The following is a 27,072-nucleotide window of genomic DNA, read 5'->3' on the forward strand; positions in this document are numbered from 1 at the left end:
CTTGATTGTTTATGTTGGCTCTTGCTGTCACACAGATGTAGATCTTTTTGCAGGCATCCTCCTTGTGGCTGCTGCTGTATTAAGTGTCATGTTATATGGAAAGATCCATCAGATTTACTAATGTCCCACCTGCGCCTCTGAAGAAGCCTTGAGCTGCTGCTTCGGTCTAATTCAGTTTTGAAACAGATTTATACGTGAATACCCAGTTATTTTAAAAAGTCCCGTTCCTTCCTGGGGGACTGATCAGTGCCTCCGATGTTTCATCACACTCTCTGAGAGGGTCACAGATAAGTGTGCACGCTCCGGCCAAAAACTGGCTACATATTTCGCAAGGAAAGGAAAGCCGAGGTTAAAAGAGCAAAACGCAGTCCTGCTTAGAATATCCTGTGGCTATCTCCGGCTTCAGTTTTGTGGAAACAAGAGCAGGAACATCGAGGCTGCTTTGTGAGCGCTGTGCATTGGCGTGTGCTGCTATTGCGTCACGGCCTAGAGGGAAGAAGAGACGGTATTTTTAGAAGGGAATGAGCATATTCTCTGAACAAACAACGTCAAGCACTCTGCTTGCGTATGCTAGGATTATTGTGACCGGGCTATTTTTAAGCTCGGCGTGTGAGAGGGCTTTTTTCTGGGTCAAGCATGATGCCAGTACTCTCTCGAGGCTGCTGGTGGATGGTGCATTACAGGTCCTTTGGTGTGCACAGCATCTGCATCAGTCAGAGAGAAAAAGGATCAGGTTTAAACCATCAGGGGAGTTACAGCATTACAATACGGCAGCAGACGAGACAAACCGATGATATTTGTTGAGGAGCCAGGCCTATTAATCTGTAGTGTGTCATCAAAGGGGATATTGCATACTCAATCTAAACCATAATGTGTAAATATGTATGTGCTGTAATGTAGTTATGTATCCACATCACAAACTGACGCTATTGATAAAGAGACAACATATGTAACAAACAGGTTTTTGTAGATGTCATTTTGGTTTAGTCCATCTTTGGCTGTTTCTCCCACCAGCCAGATACTGAAAAAAAATGTGTTTTACAGTTTTTTACTGAAAGATGAAACTAAACATAGGAAAAGTTTTTGTCTTTAATAATAAATACAAACAAATTGTCATACATTCCTTATATATTTTGGTGACATAGGCCAAATAGTTGTGTGTATATATGTATAAATGTGTATATGATTTTGTTCAATCAAACCACAGAAATTTGATTTGCAAAAAAACATCATTGAAACTCGTTTTTTCTAAAAACAAATTCAAGTAAAAATAATCCTTTTTTCAAACAATTAGTTGATTAATAGATCAACAGAGATTTAATTATATTAAGACAAAGCAAGTGCTTTGCTTAAACTATGAAAGGCCTCATGGCTTATTGTAAAAGCAACAGTGGACGATACAAAAAAGAAGCATTTAAAAAGAGTTACAAAGAGAATAAAAAAATAAAATAAGAGTCAATATGAGGGGAAAAATGCCCAACATTTGCTGGCAGACAAAAATCTATTTGAATACATCAGCTTGGGTTTTGTGAAGTTTTAATATTGCTTTTTCACTAATTTAATTTAAAGGACATATAAACGGATTCATTAACAATAAAGACGATATTCAGTTGCAGCTGAAATGGCAAACCTTTCCTGATCCTGCTGGGCAGTTGTGCAAATACTTCACATACAACAGCATCACAACAGATCCGTGTGCAGTATCATCACTGCAGGCTTCTGACACATGCTGCTGAACACAGTAATGCTCGGGCTGCCCCTCTGTTATGCTGGCTGGAGCTTTTCCTGTCTCTCTTTACATTCCTGGTGTCATTTCCTTGTATGTGGGTAGCTGGGTCTTTGGCAGCTGTCTGGGCTATTGATTCACACTTTGGCGATTCTCCGGCTCATAATCAGACAAGTGAAAGTCTGTCGTCAGATGCAGACGGACTTCCAATCAGAACACAATCACTGGCCAAGAGGAAATTCTCAGAAAGGACTCCTAAGTTTGTTGCAGCATCAGTTGCAACCCGCATCAAACTGTTTCCACATCGTGCCGTCCTTCAAGGAGACTGTGAAGCTGTTTATTATCGGCACTGCCAACCAGGATGACCTTCCCCTTTCATAGCCAGAGGCCTCACAGCCACAAGCCCCTGAGCTACAAGCTTTTCTCTCAGCTAGCCTAGTTTTATCCCAGCATTTCCCAAGAGTGCGGTTATTTTCAGCAAAACGCTGCGTTCTGCTCCGATTTTGTCAATGCATCGATTTTTTTTCTGCGCAAAGCAAAAACATTCTATAAAAAAATGTGTTGAGGTCAATATTATCCTCCCAGTGTGTTTGGAATCACCTGGCCCAGGCTGCAAGTTTGGACAATATTTGTATGATATTAGGGTCAAGTTGGTCATTGTTGAGGAATCTTTGACCATCCTCACACATTACTGTATATGCCACTATATATTATGTATATAGTGTATATTACACATATCTGCAGGAGAATAGTGCCTGTCTAATTCCACAGATACTCCCTTCTCTCTTTAAGCAGTACCAAAGGATCATGTTAAATATAAAGGGCCAACCAACAATGCATTGTAGCGTCTACGCTTAGCGACTTTCATATCTAATTCAGATGCGCCAGACAGAGAGGCACCAAATTCATTTTACTCTGTTGACGTTTGTATATTGTTTTCCCTTCTGGTCTCCTTGATGCATCAAGTCTACATTAAAACCTTCTGCATAAGACATCAGCTGCTGCCTGAGTGCAGCTGACATTATTGACTGAATCAGGCTTGGGTTGTGGTCGGACACAAAAATCAGAATGCCTGTCGGGTGAGGGTTGGGCTCGTTTAGTTATCTTTGGCTCGGACAGAAAAACATGGCCTGAGCTGCACTCCCCATAGTGGCCACATCATTTTTCCTGTGCGAACACAAATGCATCCTGGGCCGCATATGACAGACAGCATACTCAGCTGACGTCTCTGACCGATACAGTTTAAACATTTTTACGCTTTATTTTTTTTAACTGTGGTAAGATCTTTCTTCATAGCACATTGATTCATTCGGTCCCTTCTGATTCTGTTCACCCTCTTTCTCTAGCTTGTTGCTGACACACACACACACACACACACACACACACACACACACACACACACACACACACACACACACACACACACACACAATGTCATTGGACACATCTTTAAACTCTGGCCAAAAATTCAAACTCAAGTGACGCTAAGGGTCACACTTAGCTCTGTCCACTTGTGATCGGATCTCTCAGGACGGATGTTGACACCAGGTCTGAACGGAACCTAAGTCATTAGGGGGATGTGTCTTCACCGGGCAGTTGTTGGGGTTAACCCACCCCTTTAGTTACACCAGGACCCTCACCTAAGCTGGACTTTGTTCGCTGGACCCAGTGGGAATGTAAGTGTGATTAGACAGAGTGGCCAGGTGCCAGAGGGAGGTCCAGTTGCTGCCATAGGTCAGAACTGAGCTAATATCGGGGTTATGCAATGCATCACATTTGGGCAGCCAAACGCAGGCTGTGCCAGGACAGTGTTGTTGTTGTTCCCTCACACATACTGTACCGTATACTGCTCTGTGACTAAGATCCACGGCTTCCACCAGACATATGGTGAGCATATGTGAAATGAGCATTTTTCTACAAAATGCTACATATCCATGTTTACTAAATATATCACAACATTACCTAGAATTCACTAACCGTGTTAATTGTTTTCCTCTTAAAGGGACTGAGGGGACTTCTGAACTTTTAATGTTGGGCTTCTTTGTGCGTTCCATCACTTATTTCAACAGAAGCCTCCTTTCATCTAGTGTGGATATCTCGCTTCTCCTTATTGACTCCTCTTCAGTGAACGCGTCACCTCAGCTGACACCTGTGATATTTAATTTAGATAAACTCCCACTCCAGCGCAGCTCAGTGCTGTACAGTCATGATCTTTGTTTTGTACTCGCATCGGCTTCGGAGAGTTGTCAGCGGTCAAAGCAGAGACTCGAGCAACTCAAGCCACCCACACGTTGCGTATGTATAGCCCACACCTACCCCCATCTGCCCAGTGGTGTGAAAACAATGCTTCGTGTGACTCTAAGACCGCTATGTGTGAAACCTCGATCATGCACACATTGGGGCGGGGGGGTGTCTTACCATGTTATGTAATTCTCCCCCACTCAACTGTAATCCCTCTTATGCTGAGTGAGCCCCCCCATGTGACAGTGCTGAAGGGTTGGGAGGGACAGGGGTGACTGCTGGGGCCGTTGGCGAGGCACGGGTGCTCTCCGTAGGCTCCGGCCACCCGACCCACACACGCACACACGCATACACACACTGAGCTGTGACCTGTGTATAAGAAGAGAAGTTTATCCTGGGAAGTGCCTTACTTGGATCTGAATTGCTGGACGGAGAAGTCGGCAATGCTCGTCCTCAACGCCAAGGCTCGGACCAGACGTTGTAACTACATTGAGCAAATATTCTGAATGACACTCTGGCTATTTTCTCCTCTTCATCTGTGTGTGAGCCATGAGAATAGCTGTTTACCCTTGGTTACATACAGGAATCTTGTCGCCTCTGAAATGAGCCTCTGTGCTGCTATCTTTTGCTCATGAGGAATTTTGTTGTTGATTGAAGCCTCTTGAATGGCCTGTTTGAATCCTGAAGTATTTTTAAAGATCCAGCATCAGCCTCAACATCATGTTTTGACTGTAACTAACGTCAGCTGATGGGATACGTGACGGTATTTATTTAAGTAAATTCACAGTTTACGTACCTAACGCTTTTCCCCTCTTCTTCCCCCACAGGAATCATCAATGTGGACTTCAGCTGGTGGTTTGACGAGTTTCGCATAGAAGCCGCGGAGTCTCTCCTGTCCACTCTCCCCCTCCCTTACCTCTCTCCCTCTCCCATCCCTCGTCAGTCTTCTCCCTTATCCCCCTTTCCCCCTGCTCCACGATTCACCATGCTCATCAAGGAGTACCGCATCCCCATGCCCATGAGTGTGGAGGAGTACCGCATCGCCCAGCTCTATATGATCCAGGTGAGGTCACAACTTCGCAACGTCGCCCACCAATTTCCCCTAAACGGCCAGGTGACGAAGAAGCCGGTGTTTGAAAACAAGCAGTCAAAGAGGAGATAAATGAACACAGGATTTGGATTGCGATCTCAGCGTGCCCAATTATGAAATGACTGGTCACATGGTGTCTGACCCTTGTGGAGTAATGGAACAAAGAGAGCTTGTACGCTGATAGATTATCCAATTTAAACTCTCTGAAGCTGGTTATTTCCATTCGTCACAGGCTACGTGCGTCTTCAGGAGGAGGGTGGGAGCACGTAGCTTTCTTTGGAAACTCAGTGCACACACACACACTAAACATTGGACAGGAACATGATGCTTTGTCTGTGTCTGATAGTTTCATCTGTTTAACCAGGTCCTCCGCTGGAAACTGTGGGTTTCTGTAAGAGCTTTATAGTTTACAGATGCTAACAGAAAATGGTGATTTATGCAACTTTAGTTATCCTATGTGGGACTGTGTGTTCTCGTCTTCTGGCATGTTTACATGAAGTAGGATTTATTTAATCCACTGGTACTGCCAGGTGCACTGAGAGTGGCAGCGCACAGGAGAGGCATGTAGCACAATCCCAATGATTCAGCCAATGGTAACTTGTTGTTTAGATCTATTGTAGACTTTAGACATTTAGTTGTATTTTTCCAGTTTTTATCATTTATGGCACATACTGACCTTTGGCACTCAACATTTAGACGTTGCTTGGGGATATGAGCTGTGTGGTTATGTGACGTGCAGCACTTGTGGAGATTTTACATCTGTGGAAGTTATGGGCTTGTTTTGGTCAAGTTTTGATAGATTCAATGTCTTGTTTCTTTAAAGATCGTATATTGTGGTGTTAATGTGAATGAAGGGAATCATCACCTCCACCAGGGAGGCTATGCTTTCATCTGCGTTTGTTTGTCTTTTAGTGAGCAGGATTGTGCAAAACCTACTGGACGGATCACCATGGAACTTGGTTGAAGGATACTGGGTTCAGGGAAGAACCCATTACATTTTAGTGCAGATCCAGGAATTTCTCTGTGAATTACAAAAATTTGACATACTTAGGGGGTTGGTATGGATGACTGTGGGCAATCTGGCTCTAGTTGATTTAAATGTGGTTTCATAGGGTCCAGGTATTTTGTGCCAATATGTCCGCTAAGGCCTAACAGCCCCCTTAAACTGAATCAAGATGCACTAAATTATACACACTAATAGTCCCATAATATCAATGTCCATTTTTTAAGTTTTGAGAAATCTGTTAAAATGTCAAAAAAACACGTAAAAGTAAAAGAAAATTCTGTCCTCTGATGCAGATCTGCACCAAAATTAAAGTAGTTCTTCCCTGACCCGTACCACCAAGTTTTGTGGTAATCTGTTCAGGAATTTTTCTGTAATGCTGCTAAATAACAGACCAACAAACAAATAACATAACCTCCTTGGTGGAGGTAACAATAGAGCTGCAGCCTTCAGGGAGCAGCTCCGTTGAGGAAGGTTAAAAATTAAAACCTTGAGTCAGGAAATCCCAGCATGCCTGCAAACTGTTGACCTCCCCACAGAGAGGTCTCTCCCACGACTGTTAATCTTACACCAAAAATTAATAAGCATGCATGTTGACAAACTTGTCTAAAAATTAATTACCACCCACTGGCATAACAGCGCTACAGCACAAGCTACAGTTGTGTAGTCTCCTTTTTCTTTCTATTGTGTTTTTAACATTCTCAGGATACCAGCTTCAGCTGTAGTAATGTGTCATTGTAACAACTTTGTCCTGTCTGCACAAGAGGAAATGATAATTGATGATTACAGAACAGTACGTAAAGAGTTGTGTCGTTCTCAGACTTCTCAGATGACTGAACTAGATGGTTGGGATCATGACTCAGCGGACATGTCCCAAAGCAAGCAGACGTTTCGAGACCGCACAGACTAGTCACAGTGCCAAACCTCTGCACGCTGGATCATTTCGTTGGCCTCTTCTGTATTGGATGGTGTACTGTGGATAATTATTAATTATATGAAACACATAACTACAGTATCTTTTTTATATTTTACCTTTATTGTGATAGTGATAGCGGAGAGAAAGTGGACAGAGACAGGGCATGCAGCAAAGGGCTCGGGCTGGATTTGAATTCGGGCCGCATCAGTAAGCTTGAACTTTAATACATGGCACATGCTTAACCAAATCAGGTACGGGTGCACAGTATCTATAGCGTCTGTTCTGATCTGCTTTGCTTACAGATCCTTTGCATGCCCTTCCTAAGAATTTGTCACACAGGACGTTTTGCAAAACCTGATGTGATGTGCAAAGACAGATTACACAACGCCTCAGTCTTTGGAAAGAATCGCTTTGTGTGTGCACGCTCTCAAGCATGTAAACAAATCATCAGCGAGAGGAATTCTTACATTAGTGACCCATAGTTACCTTTCCCCCTGACCTCACCCTCTCTACACAGCCACAGTTGCTGTGAGGCTTCTGTCGCTATGGCAACCCGTGACATCAGCAGCGTGCCGGTGCTTGGGTTTTTGTTCAGACAGAGGGAGGGAGTGAATAAAAAGAGGAAATGGAGGATAAAAAGAGAGACTGCGAAGGAGGTAGGGAGGGAGGGGTAGAAAATGAGAGAGGGGGTGGAGGGAAAAGCGAGAGAGGAGAGGGAGTGAGAGAGAGTAAGCTGTATTCTGAGCAGAGAGGAAACAAAGATTTTGCTGGTGTCTGTAGATTCCCCTGCTTCATTGCTGTATGTTGTCAGGGCAACAGCAGCACGTCGACCTGCCTACCTGCAGTCCATCCCCAATGTAAGCCTCACAGACCAATCCAGGGTCTTAGGACACTCTGGTCATCTCTGCACCCGAGCAGGCAACGCCTCACCTCATCTCTCCCCCCTCACTTCCTCTCCCTTCACAATTCTGCCATCTTATCTGATGGCTAATTTTAAATTTATCATCGCCACATAGGGATTTGCACTTTGCAAATGCGGAATGTGTGAGAAATTAAATATGACTGGGATCTCAGTGTGTCTCATTCACTCGAATAGCAGCATGTCAAACAGGAAACAAGCCTTACTAAGTTGACGGCGAGAGAAAAAAAAAAAACCAGGATGTGACTCCCATCCTGTCGGAGCTGTCTCCTCTAAACACATACAGTAGGCTTTCACATTGACGGCTTTTATTGTTGGTGTTTGGTGGCTGTTTAAAGAAAAGGTGAGCGGAAGCAAGGGAGCGAGCCGGATGCGTACAATGTGACAAAGTTGTAGGGCTGGACTTGAACTCGCAACACAGTGGCCTCTTTGTTTTTGTGGTCTGAGCCAAAAAATACTTTACATTAGAACATTTTCAATGTGAACCCCCCCCCCCCTCTGAAGTCAATTCACACACTTGCAGATCCTCTTGGAAAAAACGATTACTTAATTTCTGTTCCCCCTGCATATAGTTTACGTCTGTACACAAATGAACAAAGAACACTCTTTTATCTATAATCTGTTTCTCCACTTCCACATTTTTACACCCAGGAGTACAGCTGAGGCCCTGTCCACTGTTTAGTAGTATTGGAGAGAATAATCTGTTGTTGCAGGGGAGAAGAGAAGGGACGCTGCCTGTGACAGACTGCTGTCACCTGTCTGCTAATTAAAGGGACAGTCCACCACATAACACAGTGAAGCTTATTTTACCTGGACTGCAGACTTTACTTTGTTTTTTTCCCACTTTCTTTAACGTTGTGAGAAAAGGCGTTTTCCAACATTTTTGTTGATTTCTCAGAGAATAATTCATGGATCTTGATGAAAAAAATCCGGCTCATTTAGGAGACTGATATCGATTAGTGTGAACTATTTGCTAAAGCTTGATTGAATTTAAGGGGACTATTTTACCTTGGCGGTGGTATGCGCTCTACTGGGTGCCATTCTATTTGCTCAGCAGCAATTTCTTCTTCCAGCAATAATAATACTCCTCAATAATGATCTTATTGTAATCAGTCTACTTGAAAGGCCAACTAATCTATTTAAATATAAATATATGCTGTATTGTGTTTTTGTTAAACTGCTCCTTCCCACGATTGCATAAAATCTAGATAGAGTAATTATTTGTCGATTTCATGCTGGCATACATGTTTATACTGTTTGTATGTGTATGTAAACTTGACATTTACATCGCCTGTGCTGTGCTGTCTCGTCTGCTGGCTGCTGTGGCGTCTGCGCTGTGTCTTCAGAGCCGTGTCTGGGCTGTTGAGAGCCGAGCGGGTGGCTAATGAATGACCTGTCAGAGGTAATGAGGTCCGGAGTGCTGGCTGCCTCACGGCTTCCTCCTCCCTCCACTCCACTGATTCACTGCCTCGCCTGCGTCGCCGGGCTCCCCCACTGGACTGACAGGAGAAATCTGTCTCCCTATTATCCCGACGCTGCACTAAATACTGCGTTAAACTCACTTTGAGGTGTATAGGGTAAGACTGCTCGATGGCTGATAAGGGAAAAAGAAAAGATGACACATCAGTTATCTCTGGCGTTTATGGTCCTTGCCCCTTGCTCCCTGTGGTTTAAATATATCGTCAGCACTTGGACTATGCTCTGCTGTCGAGGTTTGCTGTCAGATTGGTTTCATAACCATGAAAAATCCTCCTTTGCCATGTCACACATTCCTGTCTTTGAGGTTTAGAGTCACCTGGCCGCTGCAGCTGCCTCTGCAGGCTCCGCCCCGCCTGTCTTCCACACAGTGTGCACCTGGAATGTAAATATGGGAAAGGTGTGGCTCCACAAGCTGGTTTTTGGGCCTTCTCATTTGCAATTCTCTGCTGATAGAGCTTTCAGGAAGCTATTTGTATTTGCGCCTGCTCTTCTAACAACTGACAGCCTCCAACGCTTCGGATTCTTATTTGCAAAATGCACCATTTGTTTTAGTTCCTTCTTAGATATTTGTTTCAGATTAAGGGGAAATGTTATATGTGCACTATACTGCTACACACTGTATGCAAACATAATCACCTCTGCAACTCACTGCAACTTTAAATCTTCTTCTCGCAGAAAAAAAGCCGTGAGGAGAGCTGTGGTGAAGGCAGTGGGGTGGAGATCCTTGAGAATAAGCCCTACACAGATGGACCGGGCGGGACGGGCCAGTACACCCACAAGGTCTACCACATTGGCATGCACATTCCCAGCTGGTTCCGCTCCATCCTGCCCAAAGCGGCGCTGAGGGTTGAAGAGGAGTCCTGGAACGCCTACCCTTACACCCGCACCAGGTGAGGGTGAACTCCACCTCCACAACCTGTCAGAGCTGGAATGTAGAGTAAATTAAACTCTGCTGTAAACTCTGAATTTGTTAATCTAATAATGTGGTCTGCATACAGAGCAGCTGGTAGGTGCACACACATTTAAAGACAAAAAAAAACTGCCTGCACCTGTTGGGAAGATATGTGAAAACTCAAATATACATATTCAATGTATGTAGTCCATATTAAATTATATGATAATGCCTTGTCTGAAGTCCTGCTTTTAATGTCCCTCAGTAAAAAGGATTAAATTAAGAAAATAAAGACCTCAGATCAAACTGTTGGAATATTCCGACCAGCAGACCATCAGATCAGTGTTTTGCCAGCACCCAGGCTGTTGGCTGCCGATGGCCCCTCGTTTTCATTTGTGTCAGTCTGTTTGTCTGCGAGGGGCCTGGCAAACACACAGACGTGAAGGTGCTGAAAAGAGATGTGTCCCTGACTGGCGTGTCTGGATATTGATAGAATGCACGCACGCGCCTGTTGATGCGTCCATTAAAGTGGTGACAGCTTTGCTCCCAGACGCCTCACATGCAACAGATGGGTACGGCTCGCACATATTCTATCCTCAGCAGCGAGAGGGTATTGTCACTTTTAATAAAATTGTTCCCGATCACTAGCCACTCAGATGTCAACCCATATTGCACTCTTGCTACATGACATTTGTTCCAAGCCTGTTGCTTAATTTGGTTTCCTCTCCTCCTTCAGATACACTTGTCCCTTCGTTGAGAAGTTTTCCATCGACATTGAAACCTACTACAAACCTGACACAGGCAACCAGGCAGACGTCTTTAACATGTCTGCAGTAGAGAAGAGGCAGAGGACAATCGGTGAGAAGATTTGGTGTTAATTCTGAACATAAACACAGATTTAAAAATACTGATTCATGTGTATCCAGCCACTTAAAGTCCAAATACTCAAAATAAGTATTCTGCCATTTCGCAATATGAGGGAACGATACAGAAAGTAATGCGCTTTTCTTGTAATAGTTATCCATGGTTACAGGTTTCATTTGTAGGTTTTAGTGTGTCTGTCCTCTTCTTACTCAAACATAAGTAGCAGGTGAGGCCCACTTGTGGCAGTTTAATGTTACTGCATCCATTTTCTTTCTAAAGGTTGAGTGCATGTTTGATGAAGATGACGGTGCTCAGAAGTGGATGGTTTTTCGAGCTGTGACCCAGTGACAACATTACCTGTATTGTTTTGAATCAGTCACTCAATCCTATGTTTCTATTTCTCAGCCAGAAATTCGGTTATAAAAGGAATTTGTAGTCTGTACACACAAGCCCATACAAGTTCAACTACTCCGCCCACTAGCGTGCATAACATGTGCACTACAGTCAAAACACCAGACTGTGTGAGTCACTGTCTTCTGAATATGAATTGTTTTTGTCAGACCCAATTGACATAGTGACTGACCCCATCCCCCCTCACGAGTACAAAGCAGAGGAGGACACACGGCTCTACAAGTCCGACAAGACCCAGAGGGGTCCCCTGCAAGACGACTGGATAGAGGAGTACAACAACAACCCAGGGAAGACCCCCATCATGTGTGCCTACAAATTGTGCAAGGTGGAGTTCCGCTACTGGGGCATGCAGTCGAAGATTGAGCGCTTCATTCATGATGTTGGTGAGTAATAAACAATCAAAGACGTTTTAATTTAATGTGTGACAGTTTACTTAAACTTACAGTATACTTTGATCGGTGGGTTATTCAGTTTAGGATTTTCTGTAACATCTCCCATCATATCTCTCTAGGTCTGAGAAAGGTGATGGTCCGTGCCCACCGGCAGGCCTGGTGCTGGCAGGATGAGTGGTACGGTCTGACCATGGAGGACATCAGGCAGCTTGAGCTGGAAACTCAGCTGACCCTGGCCAGGAAGATGGCCCAGTTCAGCCAGGCAGATGAGGCCACCGAGGCCAATGGAGGCGCTCCGTCTCCAGACAAAGATCAGGAAGTCAAAGAAGCGATCAGCTCCATTGAAGCAGAGGATGTGGTTGTCAGCTCAGGGGGAGACACTCTGCAGCCACGAGGTGTGCTCACCAAGCAGTGGTCCACCTCCTCACGATCGTCTCGCTCCTCCAAGAGAGGAGGTGAGAAGCATGTTCACTAGTGTCACCTCATTCACTATGTTGCATCCCTTCATACACATCACTCTGCCACCTGACTGCTTCCCACCTTTCGTGAGATGAACTGACAATTTGTCCTAAATGAAATAAACAAAAAAGCACTTTACTACTCTTCTATGTAGTTCGAAGTAATACTAATTGAGTGTTATTACTCATAATTGTCCTGTCAGGTTGAAATTTCGCTGTTAAAAAGTTGTTTTTTTGTAAAGACCTGCAGCTGTACTTGAATTGGTTTGGGTTACAATGGATTTCGATCCTAACTCCTCAGACTTATTCTATAGCAGAATTCTTTCTTCAGTCTAAAGCTGTGTCCCAATTCAGGGGCTGCCTCCTTCGAAGGACGTGGTCTAGATGGCCAATGAAGGAGACCTGAATGACACAGTTTGGTCTACAGAGGATTTCTGTGATCTGCGTCACCAGCTTGTCCCGCCCTTGCCACTGTCACTTAGTAAATGCAGTTGGAAATGATAAGAAGAAAGTTTTAGCCCCTTGGGTTTTTGTGGGAAAAAAAGTGAAAGCTCTGTCCCTCCACAAAAGGTAGCATATAAACAAAACTGTACCACCACCAACCAATATAAATTTGAGTTGAATTGGTGAAGGAGCAGTCTAAAAACGTAAACTGCCATCTTTTTCAGGCATTTCATTCTCAAAAGATTTAACTATATGATAAATGAATTGACACAAGTTAACATAAGCTAACAAAACCTAATGATAATATTATAATCCAAAGTCCGATTATACACTACATTACAGTTGACATAATTGTCTATACAAAGCACTTGTTATTGTATATTTGTGGTTCAGCTGCACACAAGTGTATACACACAGAGAGACACACACACACACACACACACTGTGTTGTTCTCAAGCTCAGTGAATCAGAGTCGACGAGGAGCTCTGAGCTCAAACAGTTACATCGGTGTGAATAAAGTCAAACACCTTGGGAGCGTCTTCTTAATCTGCAAACTCTCCTTTTGTACCACGCTCTGCTCCTCTGTCCGGAGCCTGATGTTAATTGGAATGTTTTAACTCCGTTGGACTATATTTACTCACGCCTCCACGTTCGCTGCACGATCCAGCCTCCCCTCCCCTCAACCCCTACAAGTCAGTGGATCCTACCTGGGTTATTTTTAGCCGCAGCTCTGACATCACAAACCATATTTCCGAACGCACACTGATCTCCAGTGTCACCCCTACCTCAAGGCACTCGCTCACTGTAGCTGCCACCTGGACCCTGACTCTCATCCAGCATGCCTCGTCTCACCCCTGTAACTCCCCCCTGTGGTTCTCTCCGGGGCTATTTTTAGCAGCAGTGCTGACATCACAGACCAGAGGAGGCTGACGCACTTCGCTGTGACTCCCCCCCTTCGCCACTGATGTTGTCTTCTGGTGCTTTGACAGCTACAGCTGTGTGCCCCCCCCCATCTCTCCCCAAGCCGCCTTTCAGAGCAACACCCACCCCTCTTCCTCCGTACTAATGTTATATGAGGCGTAGACTTTTAGAATCGCCATTTTACTCAGCTGGCATTTAGTTGTGCTTGTCCTTGCATCTTTTTTGTGTTGTATTGAGCCTCACTTTTCACACACTTCCCCTGACCACCAAGCAGTCCATCTGTGATGAAGTAATGCACCACAGAGACTGTTGCATGTTTACATAACACTGTGTGTGTGTGTGTGTAGTGAGGGGGGGGGGGGCCCCAGAGAGATTGTACAATATTTCTTTGTTGTTGTGTGCGTGTGTGTATGTGTTTTACAAAGGGCTAAAACACATGTCTCAAATTAATGGTGGATATTTTTTGCTCATGTGTGTGTTTGTTTTAGTGAGCCCGTCACGTCACAGCCTCTCGGAGTGGAGGATGCAGAGCATAGCGCGAGACTCAGACGACAGCTCGGACGAGGAGTTCTTCGACGCTCATGGTAAACACAGTCATGTTTGCAGATTACAGGTAGAGGTTAGATCTTAAGTTTACTGTTTAGTTTTCTTAGAAGCTGCTTGCTCCCACCTCTCACTCCCACTCTACATGCATCTCTTTAACCACAGATCAGTTCTTAAGCTTCCCAGATACCCAGCATGCTTTGGGGATACAAATGAAGTAGGTGGGTGCGGTGCAATAAAAACCTTTGGCTCTCTGCTGGATGAGTTTTGGCCAAGGAGACTGGCCAGGTGTCTCACCCTGACATCAAGTCGATAAAATCGATCTTCTCTACCCATTAGTGCCTCACACACACACACACACACACACACACACACACACACACACACACACACACACACACACACACACACACACACACACACACACACACACACACACACACACACACACACACACACACACAGTTCACCAGTGCTTATTGTGTGAGAAGATTTAGTCCTGATGATACAACATGAATAAAGTCATGCACGTTGCTGTCATGTGTTATTTTTGTGAATAACTTGAATCCAATCATTAGACTGAATTGTGTTTACATCCGATAATTCTTCATGTGCTGCAGTGTTCAAGTCTGTGTGGATTAATGACTGTGACAAAGCACATCACATTCATCAAATAAACTGATTCAAGTTGTGACTGCACTGTTATTAATTAGTATGTGTGAATCTCTCTCTCAGTAACAGTTAGTACAGTGATCAGTTATTAATGATGAACAGATGTTATTACACTGTAAAGGTGACCTCATGAAATAAACAGTTAAAATATAGTCAAGTTAATAAGATGGGTGAAACTAAATGAGCCGGAGATAACGGAGTATATGAACTGAAGTGTGTGCTGTGCTGGCTGCATGAATCACATGATGGAGGTGTGCATATTAAATATGGAAACGAGCTGACTTGGCTCAGACGACCTGCGATATTAGATTTCTATCTTTAACGTTTGTTATGCTCTTCTTGCAGTAAACATCTATTATAAACACACACAGTGGGAGACGTGTCCAGGTTTATTTTTGTATGTCACGTTTTCCCTCTGTGTGTGTGTGAGACAGCAAATGTACTTCATAGTGAAACAAAGAAAAGCTTTAGGAGGAGAACACATAATATAATTAATCAGATCTATTTAAATCTATGAATGATGATACACCTTTAACTTGTTTTTTTAGGCTAAAACTGCAGCAATTACTCATAAAAACAGACAAATGTGCCAGCTACTGTAAAGTTAATCATATTTATAGAGACATATTGTTTTTCTAGTTTAAGACTGGATCATTACTTTTGCTTATCAGTGAAAAACCTATAACCAAACTAGAAAAGAATTTAGAAACAAAACTTTCGTCTCTAATTACTGAATCTGGTGTTAGTGTTTCTGAGAAACTGGCTGCAACCAAAGACACTTTGAAATGAAATGATTTTCATTGATTCAGTTGAGATAATTATTTATACTATTATTAATCTGCAAGTAAAATGAAAAATGTGAGATTTGTACGTAAGAAGTTCAATATTATTTTGAGTTTGCTAACACAAACTTGAACAGGAGGTGGCTGTGTGTTTCTTAGAAATAAAGATACTGGCAGTAAAACAAAAAAAAATGTCCCAGGAAAGAAATAATGCGCTAAAAACAGATATTCTCTTTTTAAAATCACAGGTAAATGTGTGTGAATGGAGAACACAGTCCATCAATATGTTAAGATAAATCCAAGACCCACACGCACTTAAAAGCTTTTATCAATAGACATTTTTCTTTGCTGAAATTCCATTATTGTAATAGATGTTCACCACTTTTCATCTCCTGGCCTCCAGCACACATGTACCTGTCATTTGATACTGATATTAATATATAATATATGCTCATCAGCCATAGATTAATGTTATATAGAGACATCCAGCCTAATGTGTATTTGATGGTCACTGCAGTGAGTGATGCTTTACATCAGGTCGTCAGATAAACAGTGATATATTGTAACTTGTGGGAAAAGCTGTTTCAGTATATAACTGAATGAGTTAATAAACTAAGTTGGTTAAACTGTTGGTGTAACGACACGTTATTTTAACCCACGATTGTCACGTGCACTTCAGTTGATGGTTTCTCTCGTGTTGCCCTTGCAGAGGATCTCTCAGACAACGAGGAGGTCTTCCCCAAGGAAATCTCCAAGTGGAACTCCAACGACCTCATGGACAAGATTGAAGCGGCGGACACAGAGGAAACTACTGGTATGATGAAGAAGATCACAAGAACTTCGTTAGACAGTCACACTGCTGTAATACTCAAGGTGAAGAATCTGTGTGTGTCTGTGTGTTTTCAGGTGAGATGTACAAGGAAATGACAGTGGATTATGAAAGAGGAACCAGCGAGGACAGACTAGATGAGGTGAGTGTGTACACAGCACAATTCTAACCTGCCTGCTTTGATGCAGAAACTACAATATCACTCCATAGAGTTCATACCTCAGCCAAGGCCCAACCAGTCCCCTTATGAAACCACATATATATGCACTAGATCCCAATTATTATTCTGATCTGCACCAAATTGAATAGATATGAGTCCCCGAAACATGTCTGAATTATTCTCTGAGAAATCAAGGAAAATGTTGAAAACGTGTTATCTCTCAATGTCAAAGAAAGTGAATTTAAAAAAAAAAAACACTGTACCCTAATTTAATGGTTTCTTGGTAATCCATTCCATAGTTGTTGTGTAATCCTGCTAGCTAACAGACAGACAAACACAGATGAAAACACAACATCCTTGGCGAAGGCAATGAATGTTCCGAAAAAAACATTTACAGGAAATGCGCTCCAGGCCCCAAAGTTTTTTTTTAAACTTGATTTTAATTGAGTGTTTGATGTCAGACTTTTCCCCTTCAGAGGAAAAGAGGAAGGCTGTTAGTCCCTGAGGCCTCTCTGTCCTCTTGTGTTCAGATGCGTGGCTCTGTTAGGGGCCAAGCCGATAGCTCTCCCATTCCCACCATCACAGTAACAAGGCACCAGTCAGTAAGTAAACATTTTGGCCCCAGTGATCTGTGGACTTGAGCAACTCCACTGAGACCCCTGCTCCCCCCCTGAAACAAACCCAGTGCTCACTCTCCCCCTGCCCTCTTCCCTGCTGTTACTCCTCAACCTCACCAGCCTCTGTTCAACCCGTGTACTTGCAGCTGTGGTGTTGACTGTACACACAGTGCTTCTATGGAAAATGTGAAGTTTTGGATCCGACATGTAAGACAAAACTACACATCGTGCTGTTCTATTAAATGTGACTTGTCGTCAGGAAGCATTGTCATTGTTTGCTGTCAGTTGAACAGTTGTCCAGTTGGAGTGCAGGTTGGCTCCTTTCTGTTCCCCTTCGTGGTTCTCCGTCCCTGCTACCATTGTTTGAAGACGTTTGTTGTGTGGTCCACGCTTAAAGAGATGGACACCAGTACTCGCAAGCCATGACTCAAGGCGAGCATGGTCTTTAGCTGTCTGTGAGGATGCTCCTCCTTGTTTTTCCTCAGTGTTCCCACCATCACCCTTTATTTAAATCTTTCCAGGAGAGCTCGTCCCAGCAGTGCCTGCAGCCTTCCAAGATCCACGTGCTGATCTTGGTTCTGCACGGAGGGAACATCCTGGACACAGGTGGAGGGGACCAGAACAGCAAGCAGGCGGACGTCAACACTATTAGCACAGCTTTTGACACAGTCATGCGTGTTCACTACCCTGCTGCGCTGGGACGCATCGCCATCCGCTTGGTGCCCTGCCCTGCCATCTGTGCCGAGGCCTTCTCCCTGGTGTCCAAGTAAGGGGGCACACATGCACAACATTATTTCTGCAGCATGCAAATATTACTGATAATGATGAGAGGTTTCTGTTTATCGGCTATGACTGTTGTTTGCTTGTGATGGAAAAGCTCCAGGTGCAGCTCATCACCATCGCCCCCGCTTCCTATGTTTATTTCTTCGAACTCCTCTGTGGTCGCTCTGGGCTTTAAAATATGCTCATTGTTTTTTCTTTTCCTGTCTTTTTCGGCAGCCTGAGCCCTTATAGCTACGATGAGGGATGTCTGTCCAGCAGCCAGGACCACATCCCACTGGCAGCGCTGCCCCTGCTGGCCACCTCTGCTCCACAGTACCAGGAGGCCGTGGCCACCGTCATCGTCAGAGCCAACCAGGTGTACACCGATTTTCTAAAGTCCCATGACGGGTCTGCCTTCTCCGGCCAGGTCAGTCACTGTCCTGTGAAGTTATTAGTACCTCTATGTGAATAATCATAGGATCCAGGTCTGTAATTTTGTATTAGTTATTAACTTATATAAAAGAATATTATAACACAAATAAAAGCACTGTCAGTCAATTCCATGTTATCTGACTCACCAATTTATCAATGAATGCCAACACAAGTTTCTTTTATTATGTTAACATCCGACTATCAATAGTTTAAGTAAACCGGGACCATGATTTTATAGTGTAATCATAAAATATTGTCTCTGATGCGTGACCTCTGTAGGTTTGTCTCATCGGGGACTGTGTGGGAGGAATCTTGGGATTCGATGCTCTGTGCAGCAGCAACCAGACAGTCAATGAAAGTCAGAACAGCAGCCGCAGGGGCAGCATCGTCAGTGTCCAGGTAAGAGACAAGACAGAACCTAAAAAACACTCATTTTGATATGTTCTTAAATTCCTGCCGATTGGTTTGCTCCGTAACTATAATTAATGAATTCAATATAAGAAGTTAATTTAGGGATATGTAACGTAACTAATCTACCTGAATCTCCTCTGCAGGATCAGGACCTCCTCTCTCCTGGAATCATTGTCAACAGCGGACACGGCTCATCCTCCCCGACCCTGGAGGGCAGCCGCCACCTCAGTCGCAGCAACATCGACATCCCTCGTGCCGGTGCAGGAGACGACACCAAGAGACAACTGCCGCGCAAGAGGAGTGACTCCTCCACATATGAAATGGACACAATAAAACAGCACCAGGCCTTCCTGTCCAGGTGTGTGTGTGTGTGTGTGTGTGTGTGTGTGTGTGTGTGTGTGTGTGTGTGTGTGTGTGTGTGTGTGTGTGTGTGTGTGTGTGTGTGTGTGTGTGTGTGTGTGTGTGTGTGTGTGTGTGTGTGTAATGACAAACATCTGGGAGATAAAGAAGTTCTCAATCCTTGTTTCATATCCTGTCAGAGTGAGATTTATTTTTAAGTCTTTGGGAGGAAATGACTTTGTGATGTTCCTCCAGCCTGCACTCCAGTGTCTTGCGGAGCGATGCGGTTTCACGCAGGTCAAGCAGCAGCACCATGCTGGATGGAGGCTCCCTGGGGAAGTTTGACTTTGAGGTGTCCGACTTTTTCCTCTTTGGCTCGCCACTGGGCTTGGTCCTGGCACTGAGAAAGACCGTCATTCCTATGCTGGATGGTAAGCTACTTCGAACAGAGGAATTCAATAGTTACCACAGTGTAATAGATGATAGCTACATGATAAAATAACAGGTCAACTGTCTAAAGTTAAAGGTTTGTCCCAGGTTGAGATGTAAGTATTCTGACCTGCGAGGGCTTAACTTTAAAAGAGATTTACATCATAGCAATATTAATTGTATATCTGACTGATATGATCAAGACTTAAATACTAGTAGAGCTCATGTTTTACAGATAAGGTTTCTAAACAAAAAGGATCTTGCACAACTTCTCCATCTCCTCCCTTCCCCTTTCTCGTGTCTTTGGCTCACCGTCTCCCTCTAGTGGCCCAGCTGCGACCTGCCTGTCAGCAGGTTTACAACCTGTTCCACCCCGCCGATCCCTCAGCCTCCCGCCTGGAGCCTCTGCTGGAGAGGAAGTTCCACCTCCTGCCTCCCTTCAACGTGCCCCGTTACCAACGCTTTCCCCTGGGTGATGGAAACTCTGCCCTCCTGGGTGAGCCCTCTGCCCTGTGATGTAGAAAAGCCTTCTCAATGAATTACAGTGTATTTCCGGCTTGGATTCACAAGCACAGACACAAATGCAGGCTTCCCTTCAAATGAATGGCTGTTTTAATTTCAGCTGACACTTGCATGCCATAGACAACACATGCCTTGAAGATGCTTTAGTAGCACACTATGAGTTCTTTCACACAGAGTTTTCATAAAGAAAAATGAATCATTTTTCTACTTGTTTGTGCTTCAAAGTCTCTTGTGAAGCAGATTATTCATCTGAATGTGGTCATAGTCCTGCTGGTGGTTTCTGTCCAGACTGGTTGTTACAGTAGAGTAACCCTTAGAGCCTCAAATCTCCATCAAAGATTCTTTAAGAAAAGGGACAGAACATTTTTGAAATAGCTTCCACCTCCTAACCAGGAACCAGGGCTCATTAAAGAGGGACATAAGGGGTAACTGGGGCTTTCCACAAGCGCTGGCTGTCAGATCAATAGCCGACAGCTCATTGGAGTCAAGCCGGTATTTCAAATGACTGAATTTATTGATAGCTCCCGGGACATGAAGAGGATTTCAACAAAGATTACCAACCCTGCCTTAAAGGCTTGTTGTGACCTTAAATTCTCTGTTTGACTTTCAAACAGAGAATTAGACAATCAGACATATTTCACTGTGCATACAAGTGAATAAGCATATTTGGAAAGCACCTTTACAAGGCACAAGGTGTTTAATAAACGACTATCAATTGCCACAGGCGCACGAAAGAATAAGCGCGTTTAATAATCTCCATCAGCCTTTTTAATTCATTTTCTCTTAATTCTCAAGTTTTCTTTGTGTGTATTATTTCCATTATAAATCCCTACATGTTAACAATCAGGTAGACGAGATCAGTGTCTATGAAGGAACAATGGCAATTAGAATTGCCATTGTTGCCAGAAGGGACACCAAATTTTGACTTTTACAACCGCATTTTTGGAACAACCCCTGCCTACTTTTTCCCACTGGCTCAATACTCTGTATCCTTGTGGAAAGTCCTGACTTCTGGGTAATAAGCATAAAGATGTTTCTTAATTACTTCAGGTCAAGGTTTCAGTGTATTAGAGTCGTAAAAGTGATAATTCTCATCAAATGAGTTTTCTCTGAATATCCTCAGGTCTTCTTTGTATAACTAATTAAGAAAGTTTTCAGTACAGACACTAGATTCTGTCATAAATATTTCGACAGTAAGCATCTAAAACAGTTTGATGTGACAGTAAATCAGTATGAAGCAGTTTCAATAAGTGGGCTCAACTAAGGGCTTGACTCTGCTTTCTTGTCTTACGTTCAGTTCTTCTTGCTTCATATGTTTATGTGTCTTCCCTGTCTTCTTTCTCCTCTCGGCCTCCTGTCCCCACATCTGCACACCTCCGCTCTCTACCTCCTGAAACCCCCACCCCTGACCTCTGCCTCCCCCTCCTCTGCCCCCTCCCCCCTCCACCTCCCTCTGTAGTGGAGACAGTCCAGAGCAACGCTCAGCTGCTACTTGACAGCGGGCATCCCCTGTCCCTTCGCTGTCAGGAGACCATCAGTGAGACCTGCATCCCTGTGCCTGTGCTAAACTGGCAGGAGGGCTTCCTCAAAGCCACACCCGCCACTATGGAGTGTGTGTAGCCTCTCCCATTCACCTGCATCCGTCTCCGCTCCCCCATTCACCGTGTTCCTTTGTTTGTCCGTTCCATCCGTCTTGCTGTCTTGCTGTCTCGTCCATGATGCTCAGATTTTTATCGAAGGCCCCGTTCAGACCTGGTATTAACATCGGTCCTGAGAGATTCTACCACAAGTGGACAGTATTAAGTAGGTGTGACCACTTGCGATCAGATCTCACTTCTCTGCTCTGTATGCAAACAAACAGGTATGTCATTTGTGTTGTTCAAGACCAAATTCTGTGGATTTTACCCAGTCTGAGTTTACACGAAGACACCTTTCTGAGTGATCAGATCTCAGTGAGCACACATTTAAACCCACTTGACCTCTTGTGATGGGATCACTCGGGGCGGATGTTAATACCACATCTAAACAGGGTCTAAACAAATATTACCATCACTTTGTTTCTGATCGACCTGTAGATTCACTGCATATAGACCTCTCCTTGTAGCATCCAGTCTTTAATCTCAATTCCATTGTAGTGGCAGTTTATTTCACCGGCTGAAGTCTTGGCCTATTAATATTCTATGGTTTGAAATCAAAATGCCATGGAAATACTTGGAAATCTGAGCAACATCTCATGTGGTGTTTGGGTTTGTCTTTGCCTTCATACGTTTGTGTCACATTTGATTTTTGTAGGAAACACATTTGTGTTTGTGCTGTGGTTTTTGAGCCAGGCTTTAGTGTGTCAGGATCATTATAGATGTCAGCAGAGAGTATTTCTATAGCTGTCTGTGTTTCAGAGACAGGTTTTGATGTGAGTATTGTGCCGCTCTCGATGTCGTGTTTCTAATTACATCTTAACATCTTGAATATACTGAGTGCTCTATGTTTCTCCCTGTGATTGTGGTCAGAGGTCATCTGATTTTATAAAATGTCCAGAAATAATTCAAGTATTTTTTTTTTACATATCACTGTGCTAATAGATAAAAGAAAACCAGCCTTCGTAAGAAATACAAACACATGGACTTGACTATAACACATTTTTCATTAAGTGTTTTGTGTACTCATGTTCCGTGTTGCCACTTGGTCAGTGACAGAGATCATACCTTGGCTACCATGTGGCGGCCTCGTGGTTTCACATGTCCTCTGAAACCACGCTGCCTGCCGTCTCATCCCCCTCCCACATCTCCCACCTCCCATCTCTGTGAACTTCCATGTACCTGTGTCTCTTGTCTAATGGGATCTCCTTGTTTCGGCTCAATAGCGGATGTTGTTCAGTCTCATGGTGGTGTCTTCATGGACAGTTCGTACCCCTCATCCCCCGTAACGGGCCCCCTCTCCCGGGGCCAGCGGAGGGCCAGTGAGGTCAGCATTGCCAGCCAGGTCTCAGGAATGGCAGACAGTTACACTGCCACCAACGTAGCCAACAGTAAGTGTTCTCAACGCCAACCAGTCTCTCTTCCTTCCACTCACACAAACACTGGTACGAGTTATTTTTTAATTTTTTTAATTTTTTCTTTCAGTCGAGCTTTTCTCTATCGTTCTGTCTCCTTAACTCTGCCCCCACATCTTCTCTCTCTCAACCCCTGTTCCTCTGACTTTACACACACACACCCTGCACTCCAGCTGAAGCAGACGATTCAGCCAGGTAGAGCACGAATACCCCGCTCCTTTTGCTATTCACCTAGCCAGACTTACCACCGGCTCCGAGCGGAGACCCGGGCAGGTCACTTCGTCAGCCTCCTGTTAAAAGTCCCGAGCAGAGTCCTGAAGAGCGAGCTTAGTGCCACTCTCCACTGTCTGTCTTTCTCTTCTCCACTGTCTTGATGTAAATGCAAAGAATGAGTGCTGCATTTATCTGATGTTGTTATGCATGTAGACACCTGCCTCCCTCAGCCATCACCGCACTGTCCACTCCCTACAGCGATGTTTACTAAGATAGTTGGTATTCTGTTTCCTGTTTGTTTTATTGTCCTCCAGAGTCCCCCCCCCCCCCCCTCACGCCTTCACTTTTGTTAACAGAACATTTATTTGTACTTCACATTATTTTTCTGAATACTGCCGTTTGAGCACCCACAGCACAACCTGGAAGATGCACACGAGAAGATCTTCAGCAGCAGCATCCCTCTACCCCACCATCTTAATTGTTACTAACTGTTATTTCTCAGCTTTCACACCCACAGCTCTGTTTAAGGCAGCTCACAGACACTGGACTCAACCCAACATTGTTCTTCAAACTGTCATGAACTGTCAGATGCCAACATGAATGCATTTTATTTTACTTGGCGTCTTTTTTGTTTTCTTCTCTTCCCATAGCCAATTCATACCAAAATAACCAGTCCAAAAAGTTCAGACTTTTGTCCCAACTCGCCTTATCGTCACAAAATAAATTCTTCCCGAAAAGTCCTCCTAAGTGCCGTAAGAATGCCGGGGCTGGCCAGGCGGAGGGATCTCCCGATGCAGATCTAGTGGCAGAGCTGGACGCTGAGGCAGACACTAACGAACCTCTTAGTCCTACTGTCCAGTACGACAACTGCCTGTCAGCAGGGCTGGACTGTGCTATATCTGAGTTGGTCTTGCTGGACTCCCAGGCTGAAGTGGAGCAAGGTATATTTCTAATGGAGGGGACGAGTGAAATAAACGTGAAGCTACAGGTCTTTTCTGTGTGCTGCTCTATGCTTTGTCCCAAATCCAAAAATGTTTGTTTTTGCTGCTCTTGCAGAAAGCCTCTCTTCTCCTCTTTACTTGGATACTTTCAAAATTGAATACATAAAGAATGAAATCGCTTCCACTAATGAGGGATAATTATAAATCCAAATCTTGCGCCTTCTTTCCAAATCCATTATCTTTTTTTCAGGCCTTTACTAACACGAATAACTATGTTTTTCTTCTTTCTGTACTTGAATGCCAGCACTTCAAGACTTCTTGTCAATAACAGTTCTAAACTCCTTCCTCTCCCTCCTGTAGCTGAAGAACGTCTGGGATCGGTGATGATTGTGGTTAAAAATTGAAATAATCTCTCTGCTGTAGCTTCAGGGGTGTTTCACCTTTGCGTGGCATCACACACCTCCCACTAGAAGTGTCATCTTACATCTCTGTCACCCTATTCCCTCAATTCCACTCACAGTTGCCGCACGCTGGTGGGGCACAAAGCGGCTGGACTTTGCCCTGTACTGCCCCGATGCTCTGACCGCTTTTCCCACAGTGGCTTTACCGCACCTCTTCCACGCATCTTACTGGGAGTCCACCGATGTTGTGTCTTTTCTCCTGAGACAAGTGAGTAAACCTTGTAATCCCTGCCTTTCTTTATGGCCTGTTAATATGTAACTCGCAGGATGAATCATTGAAATGTCCCCTGTAGGTCATGAGGCATGAAAACTCCAGCATCCTGGAGCTTGATGGGAAAGAAGTGTCTGAATTCACCCCGTCCAAACCTCGAGAGAAGTGGCTCCGCAAGAGGACTCTTGTAAAGATCAGGGTAGGAATCAGACGCCAGTTCCAAGGTGCTTTGGAGCTGGAGTTGATACTTTCTATAACACATAATATGATGTATTCTAATCACAGCATCCTGGGTTCAATACTAGACTTTTATCATTCAAAGTAAAGTTCTTTAGATATAAAAAATAACACGATTGAAAAAGAAACTTGGCATCGAGTGTGGTCTCTCAGTTTGAGATTACACTTTAACTCAAACCCTGCGCTAGCACTCAAATAAACCCTGCTTGTGCTTAGATTTTCTTCTGCTTGCTCTTGTTTTTGCCGCTCCATGTTGATCGGGTAATTTTGACCGACTTAGAAATATCCAAGCACAGAAAAAAGAAATCCAGTAGCAGACAGCACACAGAAGCAACTTGAGTGCGAGGAGACGAGCTGAAGCTGGTGCTCCGTTTGAGCACAAGAAGGGGTTATTTGAGTGCATGCTCAGGGTTTTGTGAAATCAAGAAGTTCTGCTCTCAAACTGAAAGACCACGCTCTTGAATACAAATGGAAAAGAACCCCATAAAACTTGTGGTATAGTTCAATTCTTTTTTTAAAATGACATTTCTTCATGCGTGTTTCTTTCTCTCCTGCGACAGAATGTCACTGCCAACCACCGGGTGAACGATGCTGTGTTTACTGAGGGCGGTCAGCAGCTCGTGACAGGTCGCTTCATGTACGGCCCTCTGGACATGGTCACTTTGGCCGGGGAGAAGGTGAACTCTCGTGAACTCTCAGACTGGTGTCAGTGATGCCAGTGTAACTTGTGCTCATCTCTTTCTGTTTTTTCAACCCCTGTCCAGGTCGACCTCCACATTATGACCCAGCCTCCATCAGGAGAGTGGGTGTGCTTCAACACAGAGGTGACAAACAGCAGCGGCCGTGTGTCGTTTATCCTCCCAGAAGACAAGCGACTGGGCGTCGGCGTCTACCCAGTTAAAATGGTTGTGAGGTGAGATTAGTTTGGTAGTTTTTCAATATCCAAGACCTGATGATGTGTCTAGTTTATTGAATTCAAGCTTTTTGTACATTTTTGTGTTGTTATATTTCAGTGTCCTCAAAGTGGATTTCAAGAAAATGTATTTCTCTCCATTTTCCTGTCTTTTAATTCCTCAGGGGTGACCACACGTTTGCAGACAGCTACCTGACAATTATTCCACGCGGCACAGAGTTTGTGGTATTCAGTATTGACGGGTCTTTTGCTGCCAGTGTGTCAATCATGGGCAGTGACCCCAAAGTGAGGGCAGGAGCTGTGGACGTTGTCAGGTATCTACCTGCGCTTCTTCTTTTACCTTGAAGTTTTTTCAGATTAAACTATGTAAGCATGTTACTTATGTCTTCATTCTCTTGTTGCTCCTCTTTGCAGGCACTGGCAGGATCTGGGTTATTTGATCATCTATGTAACGGGACGTCCAGACATGCAGAAGCAGCGGGTGGTGGCTTGGTTGTCTCAGCACAACTTCCCTCACGGCATCGTCTCCTTCTGCGATGGCCTGGTCCATGACCCACTCAGACACAAGGCCAATTTCCTCAAGACTTTAACAGAGGTCAGATGTAAAAGAGTGGAGGGGGAGGGAGGGAGGGGGGGGGGGGGGGGGGGTCTACGTGCAGTTTTACAAGCATGTAGTCTGTGTCAAATAAAGAATACAGTTTTATTTGTGAAAACTAAAACCACAATGTTAACTTGGTGTTACTATGTGAAAAATATTTGTTCAGCTGTTAATGTCGAAGGTCCTTCATTTCA

At 44.2% G+C, this 27,072-nt stretch overlaps 1 protein-coding gene across 7 annotated transcripts in view; it reads left to right on the forward strand.

Annotated features, from left to right (window-relative positions):
* Positions 1 to 27,072, forward strand: part of LOC117768486 (membrane-associated phosphatidylinositol transfer protein 2-like) — a 48,944-nt gene that overhangs the window by 17,124 nt on the left and 4,748 nt on the right. The window contains exons 2-24 of one of the 7 annotated variants that reach the window (XM_034596875.1): positions 4,795 to 5,030; positions 10,050 to 10,264; positions 11,003 to 11,124; positions 11,691 to 11,924; positions 12,053 to 12,328; positions 14,246 to 14,341; positions 16,464 to 16,568; positions 16,661 to 16,728; positions 17,879 to 18,126; positions 18,360 to 18,549; positions 18,834 to 18,953; positions 19,109 to 19,323; positions 19,560 to 19,735; positions 20,059 to 20,229; positions 21,715 to 21,867; positions 23,116 to 23,280; positions 24,168 to 24,458; positions 24,979 to 25,127; positions 25,213 to 25,329; positions 25,928 to 26,044; positions 26,132 to 26,280; positions 26,445 to 26,594; positions 26,695 to 26,875. In XM_034596875.1, the coding sequence (XP_034452766.1) occupies positions 4,953 to 5,030; positions 10,050 to 10,264; positions 11,003 to 11,124; positions 11,691 to 11,924; positions 12,053 to 12,328; positions 14,246 to 14,341; positions 16,464 to 16,568; positions 16,661 to 16,728; positions 17,879 to 18,126; positions 18,360 to 18,549; positions 18,834 to 18,953; positions 19,109 to 19,323; positions 19,560 to 19,735; positions 20,059 to 20,229; positions 21,715 to 21,867; positions 23,116 to 23,280; positions 24,168 to 24,458; positions 24,979 to 25,127; positions 25,213 to 25,329; positions 25,928 to 26,044; positions 26,132 to 26,280; positions 26,445 to 26,594; positions 26,695 to 26,875 (3,786 nt within the window). In that variant the 5' untranslated portion in view covers positions 4,795 to 4,952. Of the gene's footprint in view, positions 1 to 4,794; positions 5,031 to 10,049; positions 10,265 to 11,002; positions 11,125 to 11,690; positions 11,925 to 12,052; positions 12,389 to 14,245; positions 14,342 to 16,463; positions 16,569 to 16,660; positions 16,729 to 17,878; positions 18,127 to 18,359; positions 18,550 to 18,833; positions 18,954 to 19,108; positions 19,324 to 19,559; positions 19,736 to 20,058; positions 20,230 to 21,714; positions 21,868 to 23,115; positions 23,281 to 24,167; positions 24,459 to 24,978; positions 25,128 to 25,212; positions 25,330 to 25,927; positions 26,045 to 26,131; positions 26,281 to 26,444; positions 26,595 to 26,694; positions 26,876 to 27,072 lie in introns of all 7 variants that reach the window. The other 6 variants (XM_034596873.1, XM_034596874.1, XM_034596876.1 and 3 more) reach the window with 6 other exon arrangements.

This window comes from Hippoglossus hippoglossus, chromosome 9 (assembly GCF_009819705.1).
Source record: "Hippoglossus hippoglossus isolate fHipHip1 chromosome 9, fHipHip1.pri, whole genome shotgun sequence".
NCBI classification, from domain to species: domain Eukaryota; kingdom Metazoa; phylum Chordata; class Actinopteri; order Pleuronectiformes; family Pleuronectidae; genus Hippoglossus; species Hippoglossus hippoglossus.